A 22,763-nucleotide genomic window follows, 5' to 3' on the forward strand; every position below is an offset into this window, starting at 1 on the left:
AGAAGTTGAACTGCTCCAACCAAGCCAGCAGAAGTGACCCTTGCTGATATCATGAGAGTGATGCAGGAACATTTAGAACTGAAACCATTGTTGATTGCAGAATGCTTTAGGTTTCATAAGAAGAAAGCCCTTAACTCCGAGCGGAGTCATCAGAACGCCATCATGACGGCGTTTTTTAGCAGGGCTTTCCTATTTATACAAGGCTGAGTTGTTAGCTCGACGCTGAACCCAGCATGAATGGAAAGCGTGCAAGGGAGCTGGCTGGATTCGAACTGGGGAGCCTTCTCTCCGAAGTCCGGCGCTGATGCCACTACACCACCAGCCGGCTTAGGTTTCATAAGTGGGATCAAAAGAATGGGGAGTCCATTTCAGCATACATGACTGAATTGAAGAGATTGTCTGAGCAATGTCAGTTTGGTAATGGGCTTATTGATGCATTAGGAGATTGTTTAGCGATCTTACAAGAAAGCTAAAATTGGATCCTAAATTAAGCACAACTCACATTTAAAAGAGCAATTCATATCTCTGTATCAAGGGAAACAGCAGCCAGAGACATAATTGAATTGCAGTCAGGAATGAAACTGATCATGAAAAAAAATTGAAATGTTTAAACAGAAACCAGCCTGGCCGAATAAATTGTTTTATGGTTGTGGCAGGGGCTCACATACACCAGACCAATGCAGGTTTAAGGGTGAAACTTGCAGAAAACCTTGAAATCAAATTGGGAGAGAGAGAGAAGGCAAGTCATAGGTCCATAAGTGAGATTTAAAAACGATCATTTGTGGGCTCTTGGCATTTTCTGGTGGCACAATCAAATTCTGATTTATTAACAAGGGCAAATAAAAATAAGGCAGGGACAAGCGGAGCAGCCAATGTGTGAGTGGGCTAGTGTTAGAATGGGGTGGCTTTGGTGAGAGCAGGCTTGGACGAGGTAAGTATCTGATAAGTTTCTCCTTCTTACTTCTTCATTCCTTGTCTGTTAGTACATAGTTAGGGCAGTTAGAATGGCTCCAGAAGCTGTGTTGTATTCTTTGTGTGAGATGTGGGAATTCTAGGAGGCCTCCAGCCTCCCAAATAACCACACCTGCATGAAGTGCACCGAGCTGGAGCTGCTCAGAGACCATGTTAAGGAACTGGAGGTGTAGCTCAATGATCTTCAGCTCTTACAGGAAACTGAGGAAGTGATAGACAGGAGCTACAGGGAAGTAGTCACCTCTAAGTTGCAGGAGGCATGTACCTGGGTGACTGTCAGGAGAGAGAAAGGGAATGGGTGGCCAGTACAGAGTATTCCTGTGGCCATTCCTCCAATATTAAGTATACCACTTTGGATACTATTGGTGGAGGGTTATGACCTACCCAGGGGGAACTCCAATGAATGGGTCTCTGGCACTAATTCTGGTGCTGTGGCTCAGAAGAAAAGGGGGAAAAGAGGACTGTGGTAGTGATAATGGATTTCATAGAGCAGTAGACACAAGATTCTGTGATCATGATAGAGACACCTAGAAGGTAGGTTGCCTCCCAGGTGCTAGGGTCAGGATTGGGTCTATGGCATTCTGAAGGGAGAGGGTGAGCAGCCAGAAGTCTTTGTACATATTGACACCAATGACATAGATAGGAAAAGCGAGGAGATCCTGGAGAGAATTTAGGGAGCTAGGTAAAAAGCTGAAAAGCAGGACCTCCAGGGCAGTAATCTTTGGACTGCTGCCTGTGCCACGCACAAGTGAGAGTTAAAATAAAATAATTTGGCAGATGAATGCATGGCTGAGGGCCAGGGTTTCATATTTCTGGATCATTGGGATCTTTTCTTGGGGAGGTATAAAAGGGTTGGGTTACACCTGAACCCAAGGGTGATTAATATTCTTGCCAGCAGGTTTGCTAGAACTGTGGGGAAGGGTTTAAACTAATTTGGCTGGGAGATAGGAAACAGCGAGATGGGGCTGAGGATGCAGCAGTTGGGATAAAAGCAGAGGCAGTGTGTAGTGAGACAAGCAGATGATAGGGCAAAATTGCAGTCAATGGATGAGTTACAGTGTAACGGGGGAAAAATCGAATACAGGTGTTATATTTGAATGCCCACCATATATGAAATAAGGTAGATGATTCTGAGCGCAGTTAGAGATTGGCATTTATGACGCTGTGGGCATCACTGTCATTGCTGAAAGAAGATTATAGTTGGGAGCTTAATATCCAAGGGTATGCATTGTATAAAAAGGTCAGGCAGGTAGGCAGAGGGGTGCTCTGTTGGTAAAAAATGAAATCAAATCCTTAGGAAGTGGTGACATAGGACTGGAAGGTGCAGAATCATTGTGGGTAGAGTTAAGATACTGCAAGGGTAAAATGACCCTGATGAAAGTTATACACAGGCCTCCAAACAGTAGTGAGGAAGTGGGCTATAAATTACAATGGGAGATAGAAAATGCATGTCAAAGGGGCAAAATTATGAAAGTCATGTGGGATTTCAATATGCAGGTAGATTGGGGAAATCAGGTGCAGCTGATTTTAGATCCCAAGAGAGAATTTGTAGAATGCCTGCGAGATGGCTTTTTAGAGCAACTTGTGGTTGAGCCCACTGGGGGATCAGCTATTCTGGACTGAGTATTCTGTAATGAACAGGATTTGATTGGGGAGCTTAAGGTAAAGGAACACTTAGGAGATAATGACCTGCAATTTGAGAGGGAGAAGCTAAAGTCAGATGTATCACTATTACAGTAGAGTAAAGGGAATTAAAGAGGCATGAAAGAAGAGCTGGCAAAAATTGACTGGAAGGGGACAGTAGCAGGAATGACAGCAGAGCAGCAATGACTGGAGTTTCTGGCAGTAGTTTGGAAGGCAGAAAATAGCAACACCCCAAAGAAGAAGAAATATTCTAAAGTCATGATGAAGCAACAATAGCTGACAAGGGAAGTCAAAGCCAACGTAAAAGCCAAAGAGAGGGCATATGCTCGAGCAAAATTATTTGGATGTTAGTGTATTTGGAAAGTTCTAAACCCCAAAGGAAGGCAATTAAAAAGCCATAAGGTGGGAATAAATGAAATATGAAAGTAAGCTAGCCAATAATATCAGAGAGGATACCGAAAGTTATTTTTCAGATATATAAAGAGCAAAAGAGAGGCAAGAGTGGATATTGGACCGCTGGGAAATGATGCTGGAAAGGTAGTAAAGGGGAAAAAAGAAATGGCAGACAATCTTAATAAGTATTTTGCATCAATCTTCACTGTGGAAGACACTATCAGTAAGCAGGAACTTCAAGAGTGTCAGGGGGCAGAAGTGAGTGCAGTTGCTAGGGAGAAGATACTTGGGACGCTGAAAGGTCTTCCAGTGTTTTGAAAGAGGTAGCTGAAAAGATAGTGGAGGCATTAGTAATGGTCTTTCAAGAATCAATAGATTCTGGCATGTTGCCAGAGGACTGGAAAATTGCAAATACCACTCTACTCTTCAAGAAGGGAGAGAGGCAGAAGAACGGAAATCATAGGCCAGTGGTTGGGAAGATGTTGGAGTCAATTGTTAAGAATGAGGTTTTGGGGTACTTGGAGGCACATGATAAAATAGGCTAACGTCAGCATGGTTTCTTAAATGGAATATCTTGCCTGCCAAATCTGTTGGAAATCTTTGAGAAAGTAACAAGCAGGTTAGACAAAGCAAAATTAGTGGATGTTGTATACTTGGATTTTCAGAAGGCTTTTGACAAGGTGCCGTACATGAGGGTGCTGAGCAAGATAAGAGCCCATGGTATTACAGAAATGATACTAGCATAAATAGAGCATTGGCTGATTGGCAGGAGACAAAGAGTGGGAAGAAAGGGAGTCTTTTCTGATTGGCTGCCTGTGACTGGTGGTGTTATGCATGGATCGGTGTTGAGACCACTTCTTTTTACGTTATATGTCGATGATTTGGACAATAGAATTTATGGCTTTGATGACAAGCTTGCTGTGTGGAAATTAACAAGAGACAAGCAATATGGCTTACACCAGAAGTGAACAGCAAATTAATTAAAATGAATTTGGACACTGGCTCATCTGTTTCCGTCATTCCACAGAATTAATTTGAATGACATTTCAAAGATCCTGAACTGAAGCCAGGAGATATCCAACTAAGGACTTATATTGGAGAAAAGATAACTCCTATGGGAGTGGCATTCAAAACAGTGACATACAACAACCAACAAGCTACACTGGGCTTGTATTTGCTAAACAAAGGAGGAGCAGCATTGCAGGGTTGGTGATTGGCTGAGACAACTGCACTTTCACTGGAAATCCGGCCACCATTTACATGCCACATCCCCTGCAATAGAATCAACTGAAAGCAAATTAGGGAGGATACATGATGATGTCATGGCAGTGTTCAAGGATGGCATTGGAAAACTCAGACATGTCAAGGGTAAATAGTATTAAGTGAAAATCCCACACCAAAGTTTTACAAAGTCCATCCGGTTCCTTATACTATCCGTGATAAAGTAGCCAGTGAGCTAGATTGCGTGGGGGCTGAAGGAATTCTTTCTGAGGTGGAGAGGAGCCTATGGGCAACACCAGTCATCCCAGTTGCCAAGAAGAGTCTGCCAGGATCTGTGGTGATTTTAAGGTCAACATCAACCAGTACTGAAAGTAGGTTTATGCCCTCTGCCCAGGATAGAGGATATTTTTGCAAACACTTCAGCAAAGTGGACATAGAAGAGGCCTACCTACAGTTGGAGATGGAAGAAGAGTCTCCCAACATAAACACAAAGGGCTTTATCGCCATAACAGTCTTATTTTTGGAGTAGCATCTGCACTCTGGCAGAAAGCTATGGATCAAGCACTGCAAAGCTGCCAATTTACTAGTAAGGATGACAAGGATCATTTCCAAATTCTCAAGACAGTGTTAAAAGGATTAGAAGGTTATGGGTTCAGAGCACAATATGACGAGTGTGAACCTAACATCACTTACTGTGGATACACCATTGGTGGACAAGATTTACACAAGTGGGCTGAGAAAATTCAAGTAATGGTGAATGCCCTAAGGCCAAAGTGTGTGTCACAGTTGCAGTCCTTTTTAGGATTTGTCAATTACTATAACATATTCCTGCCTAATCTGGCTCCTGTGTTCCACCCCTTGAACTCATTACTACAGATCAGGAAGAAATGGCAATGGACAAAGCAGTGTGAGGTGGCTTTTCAAAAAGTAAAGTAAATGGTCAGACAATGTACTCACACATTATGATCCACATCATCCAGTGAAGCTTGCCTGTGACGCCTCGCCTTATGGTTTAGGTGTAGTCATATCACAAGTTATAAGCGATGAAAGTGAACACCCACAGCCTTTGCATCACATTCCCTTACCGCTGCAGAGCAAAATTATGCACAGATAGGCCTTGAGTCTGGTTTGGCATGCAGTACTTGTATGGGAGAGAGTTTACTCTCATTACTGATCAACAACCACTAGTGTCCATTCTCAATGCACAGAAGGGTGTTCAACTAACAGCAGCAGCTCAAATGCAGGGATGGGCTCTGTTTCTTGGAGGACACAATTACAAGGTCGAATTGAAGAGGACAACTAATCATGGAAATGCTGAAGGGTTGTCCCATTTACCCATGGAAAAGGAAATACCTGAAATATTTACAAAAGAGGACAGTCCTTTTGACGTATTCTCCTTAATGCCAATTGAACCCCCCTATTATGGTAGAGGTAATCCAAAGGGAAACCAGAAAAGACGCCACACACACACACACACACACACACACACACACACACACACACACACACACACAGACACACTCTCAGGTCTACATGGACACCCATAATGGCTGGACTTTGCAAAAGAAGCTCCAGTTCCCCACTTATACCAGCACTTGGATGAACTTGCCCTTGAAGGGGGTTGCTTTCTTTGGGGATTGAAAGATGTTTTACTTCCAAGCTGAGAGCTAAAGTATTGGAGGAGCTACACGCCGGTCATCTGATCAAAATGAAAACATTGGCTCGAAGATTTGTCTGGTGACCTGTGATAGGTCAGCAGATCGAGCGGCTGTCCGTGCACTGTTGAGGATACCACCACAGTTGTTGCTGAACAGATTCAGTAATTCCTTAAAATTAATGAATTAAGTCATATTACAAATACATTGTACCACTCATCCTCAAATAGCTTGGTGGAAAGGATGTCCAGAATCTAAAGCATGCATTGTTAGCAATGTCAGCAGAACACACTACACCAACACTGAATCAGAAGCTCGCCAATTTCCTCATTGATAACGCAATGTAGCACACTCAACAACCAACAGCTCACCAGCTATGCTGTTCCTGGGTCGACCCTTGTGTTCACACCTGGATCTCCTCAAACCCTGTCTCAGGAGTTTACAGGACAAACACCCGAGACAAACTGAGGGCTCCTCAAATAAGGTGGTTTGATGTTCCACTCCTGGACAAGCAGTTCTGGACTAGAAAGATGATCAAAAGTGGGTACTTGGGTGTCCAGAGTTGTCAGAACCACTTGCCCACGTGTCCCAGAGTCAACTCCTATAACCACCACAATGGAGGCCCCAAAACCTGAAATTGTTTTACACTCTCACCTTGTCATGAAAGATGTTATCCCACAGGAGTAAGAAATCTTCCACAGCAATTAAGTCTTTAGGCCTGAATGGGACAATTTAAAATTTACTATGCTACAGATGTCTATGGTTACACACACACACACACACACACACACACACACACACACACACACAAAGACATACATATATACATACAATAAATTAATGAATATAAATTGTATATAAATGGATTTGGGTTTTAAGAAGGTATTCAAGATATTCCACTAGGGTTGTTTTTACACAAGATTGGGTGGGGGGGGGAGGGGTCATGAAATTGGTGGTGATATATTAGCATTGCTAGCGAAGTGGTTATCAGTTAGGAAACAGAGGATGTGAATAAAAATGTCATTTTCAGCTTGATTGAGTTTACCTATTGGAGTACAACAAGAATTGCTCCTTGAGCTTCAGCTGTTTATAATATACAACACTGACTGATTGTATTGCACTGATAATACAAAATTAATTGGATGCAAAATGATTATACTGATATACAAACTGGCTGGGTGACTAGACATGCATTGTTCAGTGAACTATGCAAATAGTTACCACGTAAAGAAGAAAATATGAAACGAATATGGTGTTAACAGAATACTTATGGAAGCTGTGAGACTGATAAATGTTGGTATTTGGAGGATACAGGGCTGATACACTGGAATCAGAGGAAGTAAATGTACCTTTGTTAGACTTTGTTGAGGATATACGTACAGTATTGTGAGCTAATTGATGTAAAGAACTTCATACTTGTCTTAGTTGGTATGTGAATTTGTTGGACTGAATTCTGAAGAACGATGAAGAGAAATGTCCTATATCCCTCAGGGTTTAGAAAAATGGAATACATATTTCTTTTAGTGGACTTGAAAAGTATATGTGAAAGGATTTCTTCTCTGGCTGAAAAATTCAGATCCAGGAATCATGGTCTCATGAAATCACATATTCTAGCAGAAGTCTCCAGGCTTGACCAAGTATATTTTGTATTTTGTGAAAATTCTGGTGACCTGGTGATGTTTGAGCTAATGTATATCTAGGCTAATGTAGAGTAGGTGAAAAGACTGCACACCCAGAGTCACATGTGAATGCAACATTGCATCTACCTGTCCCCTTGACCTGTGGCCTATAGCTTGAAATGTCTTGATATTATTAATACACTGTTCTCAGATATGATAAGGAAAATGACAATTTCTGAAATGAGGAAATAGACAGAAGAACTGTGTTATTTATCAAAAGATGTGCTGTCCTGTTTATCTGCCCCATAGTTCTGCTGAGACAATTCACAAGTATCACAGTGAATTTCTTGGAAACTTTTAACTTCAGCAGTTCAGTTGAACCTGTGGTCTGCTGCCTGCTCAATCATAATCCACTGAATGTATCTTAAGCTATTAAAATGACAAAAAGAATGAACAATTACAATTATTGCATGTGTAAACAATTTCTATTTCAGTCTAAGAGTGTGATTGTTAAAGTTATATTCTCAATTTTTATTAATAATATGTGAATTACTCTAATAATTTGAAAGGACAATTTTGGTAATGTATTATGACATGCTTAAAAGATCTAAAACTATTAACATTAAAATGTTAAACAATGATGATGATCTAATAGAAATTTGATTTTTGTATATTTCTATAGATACCCGCACCTTCATACTGTGCAGAAACAACACGCACTACATCTATTTTGACATTCTCAGAAGATAAAATGGTCAAAGATTTCATTCAATTCATTAATGCAACTGATATGGTGGTGGCCAATTATAAACTTTCGATTGAATATTTATGTTCTGAACCTAGTACTGTTGGTGTTGAGGTCATCGTTTCAACAGATGTTAAAGTTGGAGTCACCATTTACAAGAAAAAATGGAAATGTAAGAAACATCTTGATGCTTCCAGCAATCGGACTCTGTGGGTGAAATTTCCAAGCATCATGTTATACAGACCGGATTATTTCATTAGACAATCTATTGACGTTAGCAATGTAGTATTAAGAGCCTGGATTGTAAATAACAATTTGGGTGCTCATGGAAATCATAAGGCAACTTTTTATGAACAAGCTCTGGCTCGAACCTACAAATTGCTGAAGACATGCAGTCCTTTTGAGAGGCCATACAAAGATCATAAGCACTGCCTTCGGTGGGACACAGAGAAGATACTAGCAATAAGAGAAAAGAATATTCTCCAGTGCTTGCTTGAAAATGGTATGAATACTTTACTTCACTTACTTAACTAAAGGATAGATTTCAACGGAGAAGTAAACCATTTGGTTTATTTGTGACTGTGGTGTTGTTGGTTACAAATAAAAACTGACCATATTTCTTTTCACTTACTTCCTTTTACCTATACTTTTTAAAATGATTCCCCTCAAGTGTTTGGAGAAATCTTTCTAAAAATATTTCCACGTGAAAATTCACTTCTGGTAGAAGTGCTGAATTAACAATAAAACAGTGATTTTAATGACTATATTAGCACAATCAAAATATTACATGATCTTAATATTTCAATATTCTTAATATTTCATTCTGCCAGATTAATTTCTGAAAAACCAGAGCTGAAAAAAATCTGTTTTACTCTTACAAATAATTATGCTTACAATATCCTTTATGGTATTGATATTTTTATTAAAACAATTATTTTGCACCCATAAAATATTACTTTGGGGCATTATTCCATGAGAGGTACTATATCCCAAGGTTTACATTTTCATTGACTTTAGCGTGGTGAATAAATATTAGTCAATATCTCCCTGCACAATTGTCCTATAAATTTAACCCCTTGCATGCTATGACCATAAAATCATGGGACTATAAGATATAGGAGCAGTGTGCACTGCCATTCCATCAAGGAGCACCTTCTGCCCCCTAACACTCCAGAATTTTTGGTAGAGTGCTGGTCTTTTTCGCAGTGAAGACTTATTCAAGATAGTTATTGATTTCATGTGCTATTTATTTGTATCCCATTAATAACTTTCCAGCAGTCTGATATTCATTCTTGTCTTTCTTATACTCTTTATATCTCTGAAAAAATGTATGGTATTCTCTTTTCAATTAATGGCTAGTCTACCTTCATATTTCATATTTTCTCTCATTATTGTTTTTGTTAGTTGCCTTCTGTTGGTCTTTAAAAACTTCACAGTCCTCTAGCTTCCCACTAATTTTTGCTATATTATTGCTTTTATGCTGTCTCTGACTTTCCTTGTTAGTCACGGTTGCTTCATCCTTTCTTTCGAATACTTTTGAATTCTTTTGAATCTATCCTATGCCTTCTGAACTGCTCACAGAAACTCCAGCCATATTGTTCTGCCATCTTCCCTGCTAGTGACCCCTTCCAGTCAGCTTTGGCCAGCTCCTCTCTCATGTTCCCTTTACTCCACTGTAATAATGATAAATCTGATTTTAGATTTTCCCTGTCAAACTACAGGGTGAATTCTATCATATTATGATCACGCTTTCCTGAGGATCCCTTTATCTTAAGCTCCCTAATCAAACCTGATTAATTACACAATGCCCAATCCAGAATTACTTTTTCCCTAATGGCTTCAGCTACAAGCTGCTCTAGAAATCCATCTCATAGGCATTATACAAATTTTCTCTCTTTGGATCCAGTGCCAACCTGATTTTCCCAATCAACCTGCCCATTGAAAGCCTCCATGACTATCGTAACGTTGTCCTTTTCACATGATTTTTCTATCTCCCATTGTAATTTGTAGCCCTCATTCTGGCTACTGTTCAGAGGCCTGTATATAACTCCCAACAGGGTCTTCTTAACTTTGAAATTTCTTAACTCTTCCCACAAGGGTTCTACGTCTTCCAGTCGTATTTCACCTCTTTCTAAAGACTTATTTCAGTTTTTTTCAACAAAGCTACTCCATCTCTCTCTGGATCTGTCTGTCCTTTTGAAACAATGTGTATCCTTGGATGTTAAGCTCCAGCTATGATTTTCTTTCAGCCATGACGTGGAGTAAAAGGAACTATAGAATGCCCACAACATCATACCTGCTAATTTTTAACTGCACCACAGGATCAGCTCCTTATTCTGTATATTGTGTGCATTCAAATATAATGCCTCCAGGCCTGTATACACCACCCATTTCAATATTGCCCCCGTATTACCATAAGTTAAAGTCTTATCCCACTATTTAATTTAAAAACACACTTCAACTCATTCCACTGACTGCCAGTTTGCTCTATCGTTTACCTATCCTTCCTCACAGTCTCGCTACATACAGCTTCTACTTGTATACCAATTGTTCCATCCTCTGCCCAATCACTCTGGTTCCCATCCCCCTGCCAAATTAGAATAAACCCTTCCCAACAGCTCTAGCAAATCTGCCCGCAAGGATATTGGTTCCCTCTCAAGTTCAGATGTAGCCCACCTTATTTATACAGATCATACCTTCCCCAGAAGAGTTCCCAATGATCCAGAAACCTGAAACCCTGCATTCATCGCCAAATCATCCTATTCTTACCCTTAATGGAGCATGACACAGGCAGCAATCCAGAGATTACTACCCTTGATCATCTTCTTTTCAGCTTTCTACCTAGCTTCCTATATTCTCTCTTCAGGACCTCTTCCCTTTTCCTACCTATGTGGTTGGCAACCAATATGTGTGCCAACTTCTGGCTGTTCAACATACCCCCTTAGAAGACTGTGGACCTGATCTGAGACGTCCCTGAGCCTGGCTGCTGACAGGCAACGTACCATCCAGGTGTCTCTTTTTGTCCACAGAATCTTCCTGTCTGTTCCCCTAACTATTCAATCCCCTATCACTGCTGCACTCTCCTTCTCCCACCTTCCCTTCTGAACACAGTCAGACTCAGTGCCAAAAACCTGGTCACTGCAGCTTCCCCTGGTAGGTACCCCCTCCCCACTCCCCGGTAAAAGTATCCAAAGTGATATTGAGGAGAATGACCATAGGGGTACTCTGTACTATTTGCCTTTTCCCTTTCCCTCTCCTGACAGTCACCCAGCTCCCTCCCTCCTGTAACTTAGGGATGACCACTTCCCTATAGCTCCTATCTGGATGGAGGTGTGGAGCTACGTCTCTACCAAAGGAGGTGTAAGATGCTCCTTCCCTGCACTAGCCTGCAGGTCACCCTTGGGCAAGGTGTAGCACCTGCTTAGCATCCCCTCCCACCCAATTAGGGTAACATGAAGCCATGGGAGCAGGTGGTGAATGGTCGTATGAGTAGATGATGCTCATCACAAGTCCTGGTTATGCAACCACTGATGCCATACGGACAATCTCTGAAGAGAACTGATAGTGGCTTGGGCCACCTGTCTTGTAAAGACACTGCCCAGTAGAAGGCAATGGCAAACCACTTCTGTAGAAAAATTTGCCAAGAACAATCACGGTTTCAAGACCATGATCACTCACATCATAGGGCACAGCCAGGGCCGGATTTAGTGGGGCCAGGGCCCCTGGACTGGAGGCCCTGATGGGTCCCTGCCGATACCGTAAAATGCTGCTGTTCAAGCAAAAAAAGGCAAGAACAAGAGCAAAGGTCGTACTGGTCTAAATATCAAAGCTGTGGACCAAGACATTGGTTTAGTACAGTACATAGACTATAAACTTACAGGCCTTAAGAGGGAGGACAGAAAGTAATGCAGATTCTGAGTTTGAAGGATAGCATCTAAAGCACTCAAAAATTGACCTAGGCTTAGTTGGCTTAGTAAAGTTATGAGGGAGATGAAGTATGATGTACCCAGTCTTAAATTTTCATTTAGCTATTGCTGCACATACCATAGGCCTTATTTCTCAAACTATGCCAAAGCATTTTTATCTAGGTATTTTTCTCAACTGTGTGTTCTGAGAAAGTAAAATGGAAATGAGAGACAAAAAGGCCAAGAGAGATGGCACTATGGCAAACTAGGGAACTTGACAATACTCCAACAGTCTTTTTGAAAAATGAGATCTAGCACATACTAACCTATTGCTGTACTGTGTGGCTTGCAGAGTAAAGACCACTTATTACTTACTAAGTTTGTAAACAGTCAACTATTAGCCTATTGCCACAAAAACAGGGACAGCACTGACACACAAGCCTAGATATTTACAAAGTCAGATGCTTGTTTTTCAAAATTAAAGCCTAGTTCTTCTGGATTTCTTTGGAGCAAATCTTTGATCAGATCACTAAAATCCAGTTTCTGAACAAGATCACTTTCAAGTGACATCAGAGTAAGATGACTCAGCCCGTCCTGTCCCATTGTGGATCTGAGCCTATGCAGTTGCCGTTATCAGGCCTGCCAAATATGTCACTGGAGCCTTGGATAGCCAGTGCCCTCTCGACCAAAAACTTCACAACCACCAACACTCTTCTCAATACGTCGGTCCAGTAGACACTCTGACTGGAACTGTTTTTGCAGTTCTGCATCTATTCATCGGCAGTCAGACACTAGTGTAACGTAGGTCAGTATCGTTTTCCTGGGTGTTCGCTATTTTCATGCTCTCCTATGCACTCAGTGGCCTGTTTCCAGTCGCTAAAGCCAGTTTCGAAGATGAACTGACAGTTACCATCACTGAAGATGCAGCATGCAAAACAAAACACATAGCCGGTGGAAGGGGAATATAAGAGTCAATGCCTTGATATGTACTCACCATTTACCAGCTTGCGTTTGAAGTGAAATTTGGAGAAAAAAACATCTCTGCCATTTGTATACTCATTCCAAAGCTTTGATATCCACATCCTTATTCTGGCAGGACTCTGGCCCTTTCTTAGCCCAGTACACTTGGACTGAATCATCTAACATTTCCTTTCCCCAGCGAGCAGGATCAGTGATGTAAGGATCCTCAGTAGTGGTAACGTTAACATTAATGGTGGCCCGACTTGGTTGTTCGGAGGCCTCTGTGGTCGGGAATCCCAAAGTCATGCTCTCTGCCTCTTCAACGTTAGCTGCTGACTGTGGCAAGGACGGTGGTCCTGTGCTAATGCTGGTGCTAGTGCTAGCTGTTGAACAAGCCTCCATTTGTCCACTGGTCTCAGACTGACAACAGCGATGGTACTGCTGCATCATCGAGAACAGGTTTAAAAGATTCTGTCAATTTCAATGTCTTTTTAAGTGCTTCTTTCTCACGGTCCTCTTTTTCTTGCTTCTTTTTTCTTTTTTGTGCTCCACTCTCGTATTTTTTTTGTCTGCCATGATGATAGCTACCTATTTTGGGCCCCTCTGCAGCTCGGGCCTCTGGGCTACAGCCCAGACTAGCCCTGCCTAAAGTCTGGCCTTAGGCACAGCAAATATTGATGATGATGATACTCTGAAAAAGCCAGTTAGTTGCAATAAAATGCAGCTACAAAGTGGGATACGTGCAAAATGGGAGGTAAGAGCACCAATAATCTTGTTGAATGGCAAAGTAAGCACAAGAGGTTGATTGGTCAACTCCTGCTACCCTTGGTGTGATTAACATCCACGGTTGACATAGACCCTGCATGTGACACAAACAAAGACACATTCAGCATTGTCAACCCTACAAACGTATCCAAATCACCACGTGCCTTTTGTATCTTTGTGAAATCCCTTGGCCTCAGAACTTAACAAACTTACTGCTGATTACCACTGATTCTTTGCCTTGGCTGATGAATCAGTACTTCTTCGTTAAAAATCGCAGAAGAACAAAACAGATGCCCACAAGGAACAGAATGCGCCCTGGGTAGAGATCTTAATGCCTTTCATATTGATAGCACTACTACTGACCAAACAGACCAAATACCAAAGCATAAACTCAAGAGATTCTGCAGATGCTGGAAATCCAGAGCAAAATGCACAAAATGCTGGAGGAACTCAGCAGATCAGGGTGCATCTAAGGACAGGTATAAAGAGCCAATGTTTCAAACCGATTGTTGATGAAGGGTCCTGGCCTGAAACATCAGTTCTTTATTTCTGTCTATAGATGCTGCCTGGCCTGCTGAGTTCCTCCAGCATTTTATGTGTGTTACTCCAAATACCAAAGGATGCAGCTGCTTTATTAGATCCATAGCTGGCAGCAGCCGAACTAACACAAGGGAAAAGTGTTCTTGATTTTCCTTAGCTGTACTGGTAGGATTAGTTATTACAGAGTCCTTGTGGAGATTAATGCTTTAACATTTTGAGGTGCCCCTCCATTACTTGTTGTGGCATTATCACAGTGCCCAATGTGGGAGACCCAATTCAGCTCAAGTAATGTAGTCATATCAGCAGCAGAATTATACCTCATAAAAATCAAGAACTCATTCTGCAATGAAGGGGATGGAGGATGTCAGTGGCAACATGAGGTCTATTTAATAATGAAGTGCCTGACATGTGAGCTACAGTGCAGGATTATAGGTGCTCAAAACTATGGAAGTAACATGTTATAGACCCAAATATGCAATACCTCAATAGATCATGTCAAAACTCTGGAGTGATGCTTCAGCCAGTTGGAAATGTCAATAGACAGTAGAACTACTAACCAGAAGAAGAAGACGTTCCTCTCCAGTATGACAGAAGTCAGCAAGAAGGGTTGAGTGAATGATCTAGCTCATTTAATCCCAGGGGCATCACCTTCACTGAATCAGTCTTCCACAGATCTGATTTGTTCCAGAATACATAGACCAAAAAGTAATTTGTTTCAAAGAAAATCATCATCATTCTTGCTGCTTAGCTGTGAGATGAACAACAATTAATAACAAAAAACCTTGTCAGCAGCCATCTCTATTGCAAAGCAAGCTCTAATTTAAATACTTTATTTTCTGCAAAGTACCACCAAATCATCACCAGATGCAGTTGTAGGTTAGTTTTTTTTTCAATAAAATTCCATTAAATGATTGATAGCAGGGCCTTGAATAGCTTTACATGGATTTAGTAACTTTTTTTCCCCCTTTTCTTTAGATGTTGTGGAGCTACTTGATTTTCCATTTGCATCAACAGGATCAGATTATGGAATAATAAAAAGGCTAAAAAAGTTTAATAACCCAGAAATGGAACTGACTGGTAAACAACTTATCAACAATCCAAGGTATGACCAACAACTCCAAATATTCCAATTTACATGGGCATGCAAATTGACATTGTTGGGAAGAGTTTATAACTGATACCTCAGATATCATGACTATCTACAGAAGAGTTAAATTATTCTAATTCACCCTTTCTAATTTACATTTTGGCAAGGCAGAAAGAGGAGACAACAATGAATGTCTTTAAATAAAAAGGTCACATGCCAAACGTGAAAATATGCATAGTATTTTGCTTGTGTTATTTTGTAGATTAGTCTATTGTTTACTGTTATTTATAGCATTTACATGTTATATAATCAGATTTTTTTTCAAAAATGCCTGATAGGTTTACTGTATCAATATGGATTTATGTACTCCACCCTTGCAAACAGCATCTCTGTGGCATCTTTCATCAGATCAATGAAAAGCAGAAGTATAGCACCCCACTGCTGTTCCTTACAACTAATGGTAAGCTTCTGAGAGATTTTGAAGTTGCCAAATGTAATTAACCATATACTTCGAGACAAGATATGAGGATCTAAGCTTTCTCATCACTGAGCAGATGATCTTGTCAATGGAGAAAAAGGGGATTTGGAGTTCGAGCTCACAGACCTGTCACAAGGTTCAAGGTCTACAGAACAGCAGTGGCCTCTGCTCTTGTATGTGCTTCTAAGATGTGGACTGCCTACTTGTAGACATCTCAAAGCACAAGGAAAATACCATCAATGACGTCTTCACAAATCCCTCATACTGCACTGGTTAGACCTATGAACCACCAGCAGTGTTCTTCCTCTGGTCAACATATGCAATATTACCTCACATAGTTAACATTCCCAGTGTGTGCCTCCTGAAACAGACACTCTAATCTGAGCTCTGCTATAGGAAGAGGTTGCCATTTGGACACGGGAGATATTATAAGTAGGTGCTCAAACCAATTTTGATGCCCCCACCAACTTATGGTGATCTCTGGTTTCATTCAAAGTGGGGATGGAGCATTTGGACTGGTACTGAGAGCCTTGAGGTCATGCATCAAGATTGCAGAGGTCTTATGGAAGTGGCAGAAGGAGTGCACCTTCTCATCAAATACCACTGCCCATTGTGCCAGTCTCCATCTTGCCCAAACTAAGGACGAGACTAGAGCTCCAACATTGGACTCATTAGCCATTTCAGAACCCCACTAAACTGACGTGGAATGAAGTCACACCTGATCCTAAGGGATTGTCCCAAGAACAAGCTATCATGCTATTTTGTTTGAATAGACAGAAATGGGAAAAATAAAATATGTTTTGGAAAAGGTTACAGAGGTGGTGGTCAGTTTTATAAAGAATAGAGAAATTGGATATCTTTTTCTTAACTTAAATAAATATTTTTTTACTACTAACGAAACAGAAAGCCAAATAGGCAGGGAGTTAGATGGCAGAGAGGCACTTGTGGGCAGTGTGGGAAAATAAAATCAATGATGGAGTCATTTGAGGGGACATATGAGTTGCTAATAGTTTTTTTTTTGTAATGAATTGTGGTGGTGGCAACAGGCCTCAAACATGGAAAGGCAAACCATGAAGAAAGTGAAAGAGTGATGATTTTGTTGAGGAGTACAATGAAGATAGATAATGAATTCGGGTTGGGGGTATGGAGTGCTCAATTGAACTGGAAGAAATCATGGGAGCGGGTGAAGGAAGGAAATTAATGTAATCCAGAGGGAGAAAACCTAACAGGAAATGAAAAGAGATATTATGGACTAATACACCATAGGAGGAACTCTTTCAGTTTATCATGAATATCCTGCTATTAAAAGACCAGTTCAGTTGTTCCCCCATCCTTGCACTTTCTCCAAAACCTTCTGAATCTTACCCTTCAAACCTTACTCTTCATGTATTTATTAAATTCAACTTTGAAAAATATTGGTGAATTTCTCTCTACTAAGCTTTGAGGCGTTCTGTTTCAAGATCATCATGTCATTGTACAATCTTCATTGCTGTTTCTAGATTTTTTGGTTACCACAATCTGTGTTACCTCATTTCCAAACTTCTGCAATAGCTGAAACCTTTTGTTCCCTCAAATGATCCCATCATCTATGTCTCCTTCCTATGTTTCCCACAAGTACGACCCAACTCTGCCTCCTAACTCCCTTCCCATGTTGCTCAGTGTTCATCTCTTAAGGTTTGTCACAATAAGCAGGGATTAAACAGAAAATACCGGAAACAGATTTAACCTTTTGAGTCAAATACTTTACAAACAAGAGAAAATCTACAGATGGTGGAAATCCAAGCAACACACACAAAATTCTGGAGGAACTCAGCAGGCCAGACAGCATCCATGGAAAAGAGTCCAGTCAATGTTTCAGGCCAAAATATTTTCCTTCATCAGGATAATTTCACTCACAGTGAATAGACTCCTGATCTAAGTAAATTAGGTGATGTCATAAGACCAGAGAAGGTCACTACATCACAATCTACATAGTTTTTATGCTCCACCTAAACATGTAGGCTGTAGAAGGACTTAGACAGATTAAGAAAATAGGCAAGACAGTAGCAAATGAAATACAATGTTGGAAGATGCATGATCATGCACTTTGGTAGTAGAAAAAATATGCAGACTATTTTCTAAATGGGGAGAAAATCCAAAAAAATTTGAGATGTAAGGGGACTTGGGAGTCCTTGTGCAGAACATGCTAAAGGTTAACTTGCAGGTAGAGTCGGTGGTGAGGAAGGCAAATGCAATGTTGGCATTCATTTCAAGAGGTCTAGAATATAAGAGCAGGGAGGTGATGCTGAGGCTTTATAAGGTACTGGTGAAGCCTCATCTTGAGTATTGTGAACAGTTTTGGTTTCCTCATCTAGGAAAGGATGTGCTGGCATTAAAAAGGATTCGGAGGAGGTTCACAAGGATGATTCTGGGAATGAAAGGGTCATCATACGAGGAATGTTTGATAGCTCTGGGTCTGTATTCACTGGAATTTAGAAGGATGAAGGGGGATCTCATTGAAACCTTTTGAACATTGAAAGGCCCAGACGGAGTAAATGTGGAAAGGATGTTTCCCATGGTGGGAGAGTCTAGGACAAGCGGGCACAGCCTCAGGATAGAGGGGTGTCCATTTAAAACAGAGATGCGGAGAAATTTCTTTAGCCAGAGGGTGGTGAACTTGTGGAATGTGTTACCACAAGCAGCTATGGAGGCCTGGTCGTTGGGTGTATTTAAGGCAGAGCTTGATAGGTTCTTGATTGGACATGCCATCAAAGGTTACAGGAAGAAGGCCAGGAGGGGAAAAAAGGATCAGCCATGATTGAATGGTGGAGCAGACTCGATGGACCAAATGGCCTAATTCTGCTCCCATATCCATGGTCTTATGGTCTTAATTGTTAATAACTGTGCTTTTATAATTTTCTTTAGGTAATATTCACTTTCAGGTGATATTGTCCTCCGGAAACTACATTGCAGGACTGTCAAATTTCAGATTAGCTTTGAGGCGATGGTGTCGATTGGATTTCACCATGCAAGGCAAACATGTAATTAATGTTTTTTTAATTAAATGATTCCTGCTGTTCTTTAAACATAGTTTTTATCCTTTAGATGAAAAATATCTTTCCTACTTTTTCAACTACAGCAAATAACATTTCATCTGAATAAAATAGCTGATAATGCTATTGTAATCAATTATCAACTTAGCAACCCATAACTTTGTAATTGGATTTTTGCTTTTTCAACATATTTTGTAGATGACTTTGACAGTCAGCTATGGAGCAAAACTACAAGCCAAAGAAGAGGCATTTTATACGTAAGTTAATTTAAATATGTCACTAAAACATACTTATTGTAATATTTAATTTTGCTGAACCTTTGATTTCCGAATCAAAGTCAAAACTGGAGTCAAAGTAAAATTCATTATCAAAGTACTTATACTACCTTGAGATTCATTTTGAGAATTATTATCTTATGGTATTGATATATCATAAGAGGTGGTTCATTTTGGTAGGTTAAAGATGATGGCAGAATATAGCATTAATGGTAAGACACTTGGCAGTGTGGAGGATCAGAAGGATCTTGGGGTTTGAGTCCATAGGACACTCAAAGCTGCTATGCAGGTTGATTCTGTGGTTAAGAAGGCATATGGTGCATTGGCCTTCATCAATCGTGGGATTGAGTTTAAGAGCCAAGAGGTAATGTTGCAGCTATTTAGGACCCTGGTCAGATCACACTTGGAGTACTGTGCTCAATTCTGGTTGCCTCACTACAGGAAGGATGTGGAAACCATAGAGAGGGTACAGAAGAGATTTACAAGAATGTAGCCTGGATTGGGGAGCATGCTTTATGAGAATAGGTTGAGTGAACTCGGCCTTTTCTCCTTGGAGGATGAGAGAAGACCTGATAGAGGTGTACAAGATAATGAGAGGCATTGATCATGTGGCTAATCAGAGGCTTTTCCCCAGGGCTGAAATGGCTAGCACAAGAGGGCATAGTTTTAAGGTTCTTGGAAGTAGGTACAAAGGAGATGTCAGGGGTAAGTTTTTTACACAGAGATTGGTGAGTGTGTCGAATGGGCCGGTGGCGGCGGTGGTGGAAGCAAAAACGATAGGGTCATTTAAGAGACTCCTGGACAGGTACATGGAGCTTAGAAAAATAGAGGGCTATGGGTAAAGCCTCGGTAGTTCTAAGGTAGGGGCATGTTTGGCACAGCTTTGTGGGCCGAAGGGCCTGTATTGTGCTGTAGGTTTTCTATGTTTCTCTATGATAACATAAACAATGCAAAGATGTGTGTCAACATGTTGTGTACCTGGAACCTATATATTATCAGTTCTTTGGTAATGACTTCATTTTGAATCAGAACTTTGAGAGTTTCCATACAGACGCATAATTTGCTGTTTACATTGCTGCAGTCCTTCTACATTATTATAGAACCATAGAAACCATAGAAAAACTACAGCACAGAAACAGGCCTTTTGGCCCTTCTTGGCTGTGCCAAACTATTTTCTGCCTAGTCCCACTGATCTGCACATGGACCATATCCCTCCATACACCTCCCATCCATGTATCTGTCCAATTTATTCTTAAATGTTAAAAAAGAACCCGCATTTACCACCTCGTCTGGCAGCTCATTCCATACTCCCACCACTCCCTGTGTGAAGAAGCCCCCCCAATGTTCCCTTTAAACTTTCCCCCCCTCACCCTTAACCCATGTCCTCTGGTTTTTTCCTCCTCTTGCCTCAGTGGAAAAAGCCTGCTTGCATTCACTCTATCTAAACCCATCATAATTTTATATACCTCTATCAAATCCCCCCTTGTTCTTCTACACTCCAGGGAATAAAGTCCTAACGTATTCAACCTTTCTCTGTAACTGAGTTTCTCAAGTCCCGGCAACATCCTTGTAAACCTTCTCTGCACTCTTTCAACCTTATTAATATCCTTCCTGTAATTTGGTGACCAAAACTGAACACAATACTCGAGATTCGGCCTCACCAATGCCTTATACAACCTCATCATAACACTCCTGCTCTTATACTCAATACTTTGATTAATAAAGGCCAATATACCAAAAGCTCTCTTTACGACCCTATCTACCTGTGACGTCACTTTTAAGGAATTTTGTATCTGTATTCCCAGATCCCTCTGTTCTACTGCACTCCTCAGTGCCTTACCATTTACCCTGTATGCTCTACCTTGGTTTGTCCTTCCAAAGTGCAATACCTCACACTACATTAGTACCTCCCCTGACATTACCACAGTAGCGTGTGATAGGGATTCAGTGATATTTGACCCTGTGACAATGAACCTGTCCAAATCAGAATGGTGCAGGATTTGAAGCAAAACCTAGACATGAAACTTCTGCTTACGTCATCTTATTGTTAGAAGCTAGAAGTATTGCAAATGTTGAAATTACATCAAAAAGCTGTTTTCAAGATATTAAGCAGCTTGCTAAAATACATATACATTACACTAACACGAGGAGTTCGGCGGATGCTGGAAATTCAAGCAACACACATCAAAGTTGCTGCTGCGTTCACCATACATTACACTGCCAATATTCATAAGCAATTGCTAATGAAGTTAGGGTTCAAAAGTTCTGAACATGATGAGGCAAGTGTACTATTCTTAGTATGAAGATGGTAATTGTGGACTTATGGTTCCAGTACTGTCCTTGCCTCATGCTTGCCAATGTATTTCCCACCTCACATTAATTGTCTAATTAATGATTGATTATTTTAATTAGTTACATAAACCAAATGAGTTCTTTTCTTTAACTTATAAATTCTATGACAAAGGAGAGAAAGCATGATTAGCAATTCATCTCCATTGTAAATACATTTAAATAGTAATTAACTAAGTGTGTTTAGTAGTTTCTATGTATGTAACAGAGTGTCAATTGCAGGAATATTTTAATCCCTTTGTATATGGAATGATGCAAGAGTCATTAGCCTTTAAATGTTATCCTTTCCCAGTTTTCCTGGAGATGTTCATTACAATGTTTCAGCTGGATACTTTATACTTGGAGGCAGCAACAATGTACAGAGTTTTGAGGGATTCCTTGGTCCTGTGAAATTTTACCGGGTCATAAGTCGAAAAGGAAAAGAGGTAAGGACAGTTTCTGTGTACATGCAGAGGCTCACAAGAACTGTGTTCTTTCAATTATCTTCACTGTAAAATAGCTCCTTCACTATCACTTAATTCTGGGATGAATAGTTAGATGTCGGACAGATTTATAACTAAACTCACTGAAGTTATCAAACGATTTCAGTTGCATTGTTCAAGTGCTCTGAAACTGGCCTTCATTTTGGTAGTATACCTGTCCCAATCCAGCAGTTAATATATCTTTATGTATGGATAAATGCATTGAGATGTGGGCTCCTGAATCTAAAATCCAAATGCAATTAAGTATATCTATATTTCAATTTTGCACATGTCAATGGCCACTTTATTAGGTACAGTAATGGAATCCAGTGTGATCTTCTGCTGTCCATTCAAGGTTCAATATGTTGTGTATTTGGGGATGCTCTTCTGCCCGCCACTGTTGTAACACATGGTTATTTGAGTTACTGTTGCCTTTCTGAGAGTTTGAGCTAATCTGACCATTCTCCTCTGACCTCTCTCTTAACAAGTCATTTTCGCCCACAGAACTGCTACTCACTGATTTTTTTTGTTTGTTTTTCGAACCATTCTCTGTAAACTCTAGGGACTGTTATGTGTGAAAATTACAGGAATAGTGGACACCTAGATGAAGGGAAACTGGCTCATTGTATTAAGGAGTGGGGAGATTAAACAGATTGAATAAA

General features: G+C 40.5%; 1 protein-coding gene across 4 annotated transcripts in view; it reads left to right on the forward strand.

Annotated features, from left to right (window-relative positions):
• LOC140194623 (protein sel-1 homolog 3-like) overlaps positions 1 to 22,763 on the forward strand; it is a 104,738-nt gene that overhangs the window by 27,230 nt on the left and 54,745 nt on the right. For 3 of the 4 annotated variants that reach the window (XM_072251868.1, XM_072251864.1, XM_072251865.1), the window contains exons 2-7: positions 8,187 to 8,751; positions 15,395 to 15,521; positions 15,845 to 15,966; positions 18,889 to 19,004; positions 19,215 to 19,273; positions 21,933 to 22,065. In XM_072251868.1, the coding sequence (XP_072107969.1) occupies positions 8,256 to 8,751; positions 15,395 to 15,521; positions 15,845 to 15,966; positions 18,889 to 19,004; positions 19,215 to 19,273; positions 21,933 to 22,065 (1,053 nt within the window). In that variant the 5' untranslated portion in view covers positions 8,187 to 8,255. The remainder of the gene's footprint in view (positions 1 to 8,186; positions 8,752 to 15,394; positions 15,522 to 15,844; positions 15,967 to 18,888; positions 19,005 to 19,214; positions 19,274 to 21,932; positions 22,066 to 22,763) is intronic. The other variant, XM_072251867.1, reaches the window with a different exon arrangement.

Source organism: Mobula birostris, chromosome 3 (assembly GCF_030028105.1).
Source record: "Mobula birostris isolate sMobBir1 chromosome 3, sMobBir1.hap1, whole genome shotgun sequence".
Lineage (NCBI taxonomy): Eukaryota > Metazoa > Chordata > Chondrichthyes > Myliobatiformes > Myliobatidae > Mobula > Mobula birostris.